Genomic DNA, 10,340 nt, shown 5'->3' on the forward strand with positions numbered 1-10,340 from the left:
GCCATGACAATGACTAAGCGAAACTTGAATAAAAAAATAACCCCCGAAAACCACAACACAACCACCCGGCTAAACTGCCCGAAAAATGCCAAAACCCGATAATCAAATCCGAAGCCAAAACCGAAACTAAAACCTGAAGCCAAAACTGAACCAATCAATATTTCTTCAACCAATCCAAACCCTTAGTCAACAAACAGAAACTGGAACGAAAAAGAAACGCAAACCTGTTCCTCGGTTTCTTTCTGAAAAAGAAAACAGCTAGCGACTACCCTGCTGCCTTGACTTATGGCCGGTCGATAAATAACTAGTAATCTGACTTCTTATCTTATAATGAATAATTAATGAGTATATGTTTTGACTTTTGTTCATAATTGAAAGCATTAATCGCAATATGAAAGTTGGCTTTTATCCACAAAAAAGCAATAAAGTAACACAAATAATGATTTGTTGTGATGGTGGCTTACGAACAGAAAAGACGTAAACTTGGAATACTACGATCGAACAACTGTTGATGGCCGGCTGCCAAAAAAACGGGACCTAAGTTTGACCCCAACTTTTCTCTCGCTATCGTGTGCTCTGGTGTGTAACCGTAACCTTGGCTCTTGATACCACTGTTAGGGATTCGGGTATTTCAACACATACACAAACACAAATAATCTGCAAGAGAAAATAGAAACGAAAATGAACACGCGAGATTTAACGTGGTTCGGTCTAAACTGACCTACGTCCACAGGCTGCAACCAGGCTATTTTATTATTGCTACTACCTCACTCGTGATGGGGAATTACAAGTACAAGTCTAAATATATAGATACATGATTAGGGTTTACAACTTGTTCACCAAGAAAACTAATATGGGATTTAATTAAAACAAAGCGGGCCAACCCATTTGATCTCTAATTTTCTGCTCCATAGTTCTCTTAAACCGGACCCAAAACAATCGAGCCTCCACATTAAACCCAGCAAAAACAAGACATACATAACAAACATTGAACTCTCAGGTCCGTAGGCATGGCTCACATCAAACAGTTTAAAGACCTCAAAATATGGTTAGATGTTATAAAAATAGCAACCAACAACTTTGCCGATGAAAGTTGCATTGGGAGAGGAGGGTTCGGAAGTGTGTACAAGGGAAAGATTGGCAACCACTCGATGGTCGCTTTGAAGCGTTCAATTCGAACAAGGAGATATCGAGTTTTGGAAGGAGGTGATGACGCTTTCACTATACAAACATGAGAATATAGTCTCTCTCTTAGGGTTTTGTGATGATTCTGGCGAGAAGATCCTCATGTACCCGTATGCAGCTAATGAAAGCCTCGACAAACATCTAAACAATGATAAATTAAGATGGATTGAACGCCTCAAAATATGCATCGGGGCGGCTCAAGGATTGGCATATCTTCACCAAGCAGTTGGGAGCCAACAAAGAGTATTGCATCGTGACATCAAGAGTTCCAATATTCTATTGGATGAAGACTGGAATGCCAAGATCTCAGATTTTGGTCTCTTCAAGCTTGGACCGGCTAATCAAAAATACACATTTCTTGTCTCCAAAGCTGTAGGAACGCTTGGGTATTGTGATCCGCTTTATGTGGAGACCAGATTCCTAACAAAAGAGTCAGACGTTTACTCTTTTGGTGTTGTGTTGTTTGAAGTGTTTTGTGGGAGGTTTTGCGTAGGCAACGAAGATGATACTCATCCATATTTAATAAAGTTGGCACGAAAGTCCTATGAACATAACTCGATAAAGGAAATTGTTTATGGTAATCTAAAGGAGGAAATAAAAGCGGACTCTTTGCATGTGTTTGCAACAATTGCATACAAGTGCCTAAATAGAGACCATGAAGACGCCCCCTAATGAGTGAAGTTTTTGGGGAACTTAAGACCGCACTCCGTTATAAAGTAAGCAATCCATTTTATAAGTAAATGGTACATGAACCATTGTTAAATGACCAATTGTTGAATGATGTCAAATTGTCAATGTAGTGATTCCTTAGCTGAAGCTGAAAACATTATACAATTCGATAAAACTAAAAAAAACAACTCAATTCAGTGTAAAAATAAAGGTGTAAAGGGGTCAAGCCGCTAGCGAGCCCTCTGAGATTGACTCACAAAAGCTTGAATTAAGCCGAGCTTAAACAAGCTCGAGCTTAAAATTAATTTTGTTTAATAAATGAACTCAAATCAGCTCCCGAGCCTAATGAATCTTATATTTATTCACACACAACCCGACAGTAAACACGTGAAACTATTGTCGGGTGTAACCAGCTAGTTACTCACATAGTCACATAAATCGCTCAGTTACCCACGGATTTCGTATTGGTACGTTTCGTACCGGGTCGGAATTTGTTTGCGTACCGATCGTGGGTTCAATTCGTGGACCAAGAACAACAGTCGTCAATCTAATTGAACCCTAAAACGTGTATTGGAATTGTTGGAACGTCGATTATTGAACCCTGATTCGCGCATTAGGAATCGATTGTACAACACTCCAATTCGATTTGGGGGGTTTTCTGATATCGGTAGTGAATTGGGTTCCAGATTTGGCTCCCATGACCAAAACCCTAAAACGATAGTGAAGCTTCGCTGCTTTTTTTTGTAGTTTTTTTCCATAAAACTTCATTTTTCACCCTCAAGTTTGTATTTTTATTAAATATTACCCTATACTACTTAAATTTATATTCTAGAATATAGTATAGCTATTTCATAAAATTACATTTGAATATCAATGTATATATATATAAATAGGGAAAGGTTCACGTACATTTTGATCTTAACATGAGTACGTAGGAAATAATATCAATTTATTTAAATATGCGAACGTAAGAAACAATACTAACTACAATACCAATATACATAAACAATGACTTATAATAACAAAGAAAAGAACCTAAAAACTACAACAAAAGAATCAAAATCAAGAACAAAATAATAACAGCATATACCAACAAATACTTATAACAGCAAAAGAAACATCTGATAATAACAACAAAATATAAATAAGCAAATACTTATAACGTCTCATAATCGAAAATTAGCAAATACGAACAAAAATTAGCAGCAAACACCTATAAAAATAAACATAATCATAACAACAAATTGGTTCTCACCGTTTTCATGTTAAGAATAAAATGTATTTGATCATGTTTCTATATAAATAAAGTGAAAATTATATTTTTAAATAACTAACTTTAATTTTTTGAAAGATATATCTTATATATTAATTTTTTTAATTCCCTCGAACCGCACTTCATGGTACATCGTACCGGTTCATACCGAAATGAATTAACCTACCCCCTCCGTACCGAATTCGTCTAGCCTAGCGAACCGCGTACCCGTACCGAAGCGCACCGGGATTTATGTGACTATGGTTACTCATGCAGAGCCAGTTACGCATCAAACTTTGAGTTAAGCACATGATCGTTATTGAAAGCCAGAATTTAAAAAAAAAATTAAATCAACCCGTTTGACCCAAAACTCATTCTGATGCAACCCCTTTTGACTCGAACGCGTGTCGTCCCAAACCAAAATAACCCTCTTTAGACTTGATCCGTTCTGACCAGTGACCCGAACCTGCCCAACCCAACTTGTTTGCCAGTCCTAATTAGTGCCTAGTTATATATACACGTAATTGTTAATAATGCAATACAATTAGTTGGCTATATCCGTTCTGATGCGCCTCTGCTTGATGAGGACTCTAGCATGGTGAATAGACTTAGCCATACCAGTCTTAAACACAAGTGTCTGCAACCGGCGTTCTAGAAAGTTCTCAAACCGTAAGGGCCAGCACAAATCGAGCTTATATTGACTCATCTAAAAGCCAATTACAGTTCATTCGTCTCATAAGTTCTTCACCTTCAAAAATCCTACGCAAGTCCTTCTCTTCAAGGGTCATAAGCATTCTTGCAGCATTCTAATTAACTCGTCGTCTCGATAATCTAACTGGTCGTGAGAAAGACATATTTGGAATCTTTTTCAATAAATGGGCTATATTAAGAATTTGCTCTCATTTTTTCTACAATAAAAACCACTTGTGAATTGTGATTCACTAATAATCGAACTTTATGAAATTTTCATCTCTATTTCAGGCCCATTGAGCCTGTTTTGTTGGACTAATTATAATTTACAAGAAGACGTTATATTGTTGTCAAGGCCCAAAATCGAAAGGTTTTAAAACAAATACTAAACAACGTGGAATAGTGGTGCTAGAGATGCATAAATCGGGTTTTTTCTAATACCCGTGTTCGGGCATGGATCAGGTATTGGAAAATCGGGTATTAAGAGAAATCGGGTAGGGTTCGGGTAAGGTATTGAGGAGAAAAACTCAACCCAATGTACCCGGGTAGGGTATGATCGGGTTCGGGTATTGGAACCGGGTATGTGTCCGGGTACGACCGGGTATTAATACCCGGTTTTGAATTTGTAATTTTTTAAACATTTTTAATTTGTTTAAAATTTAAATTTGCTTATTAATGTATAAAAATATTTAAACTATATTACAAAAACTATAAATCCACTTAATTACAAATTATTTACTTTGTAATATACATTTTACAAAAACTTAAACATAAAAGTTGTGAAGTAAACATAAAAATATACTATAAAAACTCATGTATTACTACGGGTATTAGAAAATTGGTATCGGGTATAGGGTATAACCGGGTATCGGGTATAGGGTATGACCGGGTCCGGGTATGACGGGGTTTAAATCGGGTACGGTTCCGGGTACAGGTATTGACTTTAAAATGCATACCCTATCATACCCTACGGGTAGGGTCGGTTCCGGTTTCAGGTATAAAAACCGGTTCCGGGTATTTTTTCGGGTCCGATTCCGGGTACGGGTTTTTTGTGCACCTCTAATGGTGCACTATTCGGGTTTTTTAAAACCGGTTTGGGGTATAGTCGGGGTTTGGCGGGTCAGTTTGGGTTTTGACCGGGTAGAGGTGGAACCATTTCTGAATCCGGATACGGTTTGTTTGAGGAACTGGAACCTGGTTTGTACCAACGGGTCTGGTTTTGGGTCAAGTTTGTAACCGGGTTTTATGGCCAAGTCTAAAGTGGAAATCCTAAACTTACATTAAATGAAGGAATAAAGTAAGAAACGAGATCAACACAAAAGGATAGGAAAATATGTTAAGCCGCTAAACAAACTAGGAGATAAATATAATTCTATTTTACTCTTCCTTTCATCTTCGTGTGGCACGTCTCTTGAGACCGGCTCGCACAGATTGCTTCGTCTTCGAGCCCAATCTCACAATCGAACTAATTCTTAGATCAAAAGATCCATCAAACAAATACACCACATACAAGCTCATAGATGCTCATACGCCAAACTTATAAACAATTAAGCCACTTGTACATAATATTGAATCAAACAAAACCAATGATCAGTTATTGCTTATAGTTTAAATGATGTTTAAGGTGTTACATATGCTTTAATTAAACAATTATAAAACACCGATATTATATGGGATCACAAATTCACAACTCATGAGAGGTAATAGTGCTCTTTAGTTGATTTGCCACCAATTAAATAGCCTAATGATGCATCTTGATATTGATTAACATGAACTCAAATGGCAAATTGGCAATCATCACCAATAGTTAATTACTCTTTAAAGTAATACCCCAGGTGACATCATTTTATAAATTATACAACCAATAACATTATTCGTTTGGTTTTAATTGAATAATCAGTTTTTGACTTTGAAGTGCGACTATCGAAAAGGATGGTGTTGTTTCTCGCTTTTCAAATGCACCACCAAGTCAACATGATTATCCCATGCAAACCCTTTTGCTTTTTCTTGCGAACAGGAGCTAATAAGTGTAACGTAATAAGGTCGCGAACAGAGAAAGCATAAATTAGAGAAATCTTACACGAAGAGCTATTATAATTCCAAACAACGTTAGCCATATGGCAGGAGGTAAGAGGATGCCTGGAATATTTTGGGCTATTTTCTTTTCGTCTATCTTACATACTCACTAATCCTAGTTTTAAATTTACACTTTTATTAATCACGTGATTTCGCACCACTGACTCACGGCAAGCCACATATTTCCATCACACCTTGAAGCCATGTGTTGTGGGCGTAGGATGAGGTGTGAAGCAACGACATGTCATATAATATGGCGTGGAACCTGTCTCAGGGCGCAAAAGGGGGTGATATGTTTCTAAATATATTACGACTTTATTTTTGGTTTTTACAGCAAGTATCAATACCGTAACTAACTTCTAGTCTCAAGGAAATCCCACTAGCTTTACGTATTTTGTAGCACCAAATCATCATGCCAAATTTCTATAATTCCTTTTACTAATTTAACCTTTGTTTATTATTAATTTTTGAACATTTTTATTTATTTTTATTTTTTTTGAACGGTCAACAAAAACAAATTTTATAACTAGAGAAAAGAGATGTTACAAGCAAGTTACTCGCAAGTAAATCCCACTAGCTTTACGGTATTTTGTAGCACCAAATCATCTTGCCAAATTTCTATAATTCCTTTTACTAATTTAACCTTTGTTTATTATTAATTTTTGAACATTTTTATTTATTTTCTTTTTATTTATTTATTTTTGAACGGCCAACAAAAGCAAATTTTATGACTAGAGAAAAGAGATGTTACAAGCAAGATACTCGCAACAGAGCACCTAAAACAAGTGAAAAAAACACCTCGAAGACACACTTTTACACATTAAACGAAAACCCGCACCACCTTACACATTTTTATTTATTTTCATTTAATGGCCATATTTGAAAATTTGAGAAAAGCCATGTTATGTTTACAAAACACAAAAAATGGAGGGACGTGATTTAAAGTATATCTATCATAGGTTGTTGGGCCCACAAGTTGTCTCCATATGCCAAAGGTGGGTCCCATGAAAACGTCGTTTTAATCGATAATGTTTAGGTCCCACGTTGGAGTACAACAAAAGCTAGATGCGAGTACCTGTACAAAACGCACACGGCGTATTTTAGAAGACACCACAGTTTCGTAATGCCGTGTGCTTCTCACGTAACGTTGTAATATATTTTTTTATTAAATGCATAAATTAAGTCATTTATATTCTAAAAACTAGACGAGTGCCCGCGTAATGCAGCGGGAAATACAGGCCTTAATAATCACGTAAGAGAATTTTAGATGCTCATCGTTCCATTTAAAACCGTGGATTAAGAATTCTTATTTAAACTCAATTTAGTAGCGAAGTACAAATAAAACCGAAATCTAACCATTGTTAATGGTTTGTTTTTGTTGGTATTTAATTTTCAATGGTTTGGTTTCAGTTTTCGATGACAAAAAACAGCTTGGCTCACGGCTTAGTTTAAAACCATCAAAACCGAACCACAAACGCCTATACGTAAGATGTTATTTTTTTAACTGAAAACAAACTATGACAATATCATACTCAAATTAAAGAGAATTAAATGCTCGTTTTTATGGTGCAATTTAAAAAAAAAACAAATATTAACGAATGAAAAAGTTATGACCTCTTAAAAATCGTGGGGGAATTTGGTTTAAAAGTGAAATTATAAATAATATATAGTTAAAAGATGGGGATCAAAGTTATAACTATTCTTTAAATTTCTAAATGTTGATTAAAGTTGAGGGAGCATGGTTGTAAATAATTTGAATAAATATGAAAGAAACGTTAAATTTAGTGTTTGAATGTCTACTATGCCCCTGTTTAAGGTTGTACTACGTGTTTGAAAAATTGTAAATTACTTAAAATGAAGTGTCTTAATTTATCCATAGGTGGTGCATTATATATAGTATAGATTACTGGCCTTACAAAAATAGATGGAAAAAAGTTTACTTTTTAAAAATTAAAACCATGTTTAATTTTAAACGCTTTTAAACATAAAGCCATAAGAGTCGTATAATTAGGGCTGACAATTCGTGTCTTAAATTCTTAATAGGTTTAACATGTTAGGAACGACACGTTTACCACATGTATCAGACATGAATACGACATGTTTAACTAATTTATATGTCGTGACAATAAGACACTTTTAAGTTTCTTGTATCAATAATAGAAAATGATGGAGCATAGTTTACTAATTTCAACTATTTAGGAAAATAAAAAGATAACATGCCATATTTTTTATTAACAATCCTTATCGTATCTTAAATAAGTACCTAGTTGCCAGCTCTACGAAAAATAAACTTGTATATGATGTTTCAACACGATAAAGGTGAACTGAGTGGGTGCAGGGTGGTGGAAAGATACCATCAGGATAGAGGTGAAACACCACCTCGCCCTTTCGATACCTACCCAAAAGCATGCTCGAGATAGCCACCATGATATCAAAGAAGAAAACGGGTGGGGGGGGGGAGATAGAAGTATTCAGAAAGGATTTTTGGGATGGGAACGACACTACGCCTCCTTCAAATATTAAAACATTCCCACCATCTTATATAAATTCAGAAAACAACACTACGCCTCCTTCACGGCCGATGCAAGATGATTGGGATGATAGCAACACTCCCACCACCCTAAAATTGTTCATTGTAGACTAGTGTCATCAGTGTTATACCTCTCCACGTTGGAAGGCGCCACCACCTCACCGTTGCCCCCCCCCCCTTTCATTCGTGAACACTTTAACGTCTATTTACAAAACACCATATAACCCCCCCCCCCCCTCTTGGTGTTTTAACGCCAGAAAATGACGTATTTCTATGAAAGGCACTATAAAATGATACGTATGTCTAGCGATGTATCTATATGAAACACGCTATTTTTAAAATTATATAAAATACAATATTTTAAAACGCACATATAATTATCACTGACTTTGACCAATAAGTTGGTGGTAAAATGGTAAGGATGATATTTAGTGTTTTATGTGACTCATGTTCAATAGCTATTATCTATCATTTAGTTTCGGCAGATGATGATATGAGATAACGCGAGTAGGTGTCAACGTGTCGTTCATTAATTGAATCCTTAAACTGAAAGAGTTTTATCTCCCGTACTGTTGTGTCTTTGTACGAGTACTAGCGAACATTGGATATAAAAGGGTTTTTTCCTAATTAAAATATGAGTGTATACACTAATTAAGAGGCTTCGTTGTTCATTCAATAAAAAAAATTATCACTAGCTTTGCCTTTATTTGTAAAAAGAAACTTCTTCAAGTCGCACGTAAATCATTGTCAGCTTTTCTCGTCAATATTACTGAAGAGGTAGGTCCCCGCAAAGCCCAGTTGGACCCGCAAGACACACCTTGATGGGGTACGTCTGCGCAAAGACCAACTGGTTCCGCAAGACCCACCATGCACAGAGAGATGAAGACCTTACACGCAGTAAGCCAGCTATTCCCGCAGGAAAGCCTCCCTTGGTACAGTACCCTGCATGTTCCCGCAGCTATGGGTACAAGCTGAGAAGGAAGGCTACCCGCACTAACAGTAAAGCTACACGCATAAGGCACTAACTCTTAATACTTCAGCAATGTCACCTGAAGAAGGAATAAGCAAGGCGGGAATATTCCCGCCCAAAAGAGCCAGTCCGTATGCTTCTGGAAGATCTTTTGTACTATACCTGCCAAGATATGGACAAAATAGACAAGATCTGACCAAAGCAGCCCATGAACCAATCACAGGGTGACAGCTCACCGACAATAGTACGAGGAGGAGCATGCTCCAGTACAAAATGTCACTATCAGCCGCTGCCTACCCACCAACCCTCATCGTGGCACGTACATAGCCTGTAGTTGGTGGAAAAGGAATAGTACACAGCCGGCCATGTCACTATCAGCCGCTGCCTACCCACCAACCACCAGCATGGCACGTACGTAGCCCACAGTTGGTGGAAAAGGAATATTATACAGCTGGCTGTACCTGCTTGGAAACCTACCTTCGGCTATAAATACTCCAACACCTTGGAACGGTATCAGGGGATATCATCTGATATTATCTTATCTTCCCTAGCTATTTCTCTCAATATACACTTATATTCAGAGCAATCTAGTCTGATTCTCACACCGGAGGGTGGTCACAAGGAGGAACCCCCCCTTCTCAGTAACGAGCTCACGGTGTCTGTTTTGCAGGTCATCAGAAGAATAACCATCTTTGCAGGACCTAACCCTCGTGGGAAACATCTACTTAATCCTAAGATTATCCATAATCCGCCGGGGTCACTTAGTGTTTCTTCAATTACCAAAATATTTTAATTTTTAAAATGCTTACTTTAATTTTTCATAAAAGGCCAGTAAACAAAATCACAAAGAAACAAGGGAAGTACAATTTTATTACTACATCACTTTTACGGAGATCTATATGGAGCTAGGTTTGTATAGCCGTAGGCGATTTAGTCACCACTACAAATATGAACTTGACACCGGTCCC

The 10,340-nt window shown here is 36.9% G+C and overlaps 1 protein-coding gene across 1 annotated transcript; it reads left to right on the forward strand.

Moving 5' to 3' along the window:
• Positions 1-1,010: 1,010 nt before the first annotated feature.
• On the forward strand, positions 1,011-1,857 carry LOC143569898 (receptor-like protein kinase HERK 1). Its single transcript, XM_077055695.1, has 2 exons — positions 1,011-1,206; positions 1,256-1,857. Exons 1-2 carry the CDS (start codon positions 1,011-1,013, stop codon positions 1,855-1,857), a joined length of 798 nt encoding a protein of 265 aa, XP_076911810.1.
• Positions 1,858-10,340: the final 8,483 nt, after the last annotated feature.

This window comes from Bidens hawaiensis, unplaced genomic scaffold (assembly GCF_021521415.1).
Source record: "Bidens hawaiensis isolate Kalapana, Puna unplaced genomic scaffold, B.hawaiensis_p1.1 tig00024733_1, whole genome shotgun sequence".
Taxonomy (NCBI): domain Eukaryota; kingdom Viridiplantae; phylum Streptophyta; class Magnoliopsida; order Asterales; family Asteraceae; genus Bidens; species Bidens hawaiensis.

Bases quoted from the DNA above. Each gene is read 5' to 3' on its own strand.
- LOC143569898 (XM_077055695.1), top strand. From the start codon at position 1,011: ATGGCTCACATCAAACAGTTTAAAGACCTCAAAATATGGTTAGATGTT. The intron at 1,207-1,255 runs GTGATGACGCTT...TCTCTCTCTTAG, and splicing joins ATATCGAGTTTTGGAAGGAG to GGTTTTGTGATGATTCTGGC.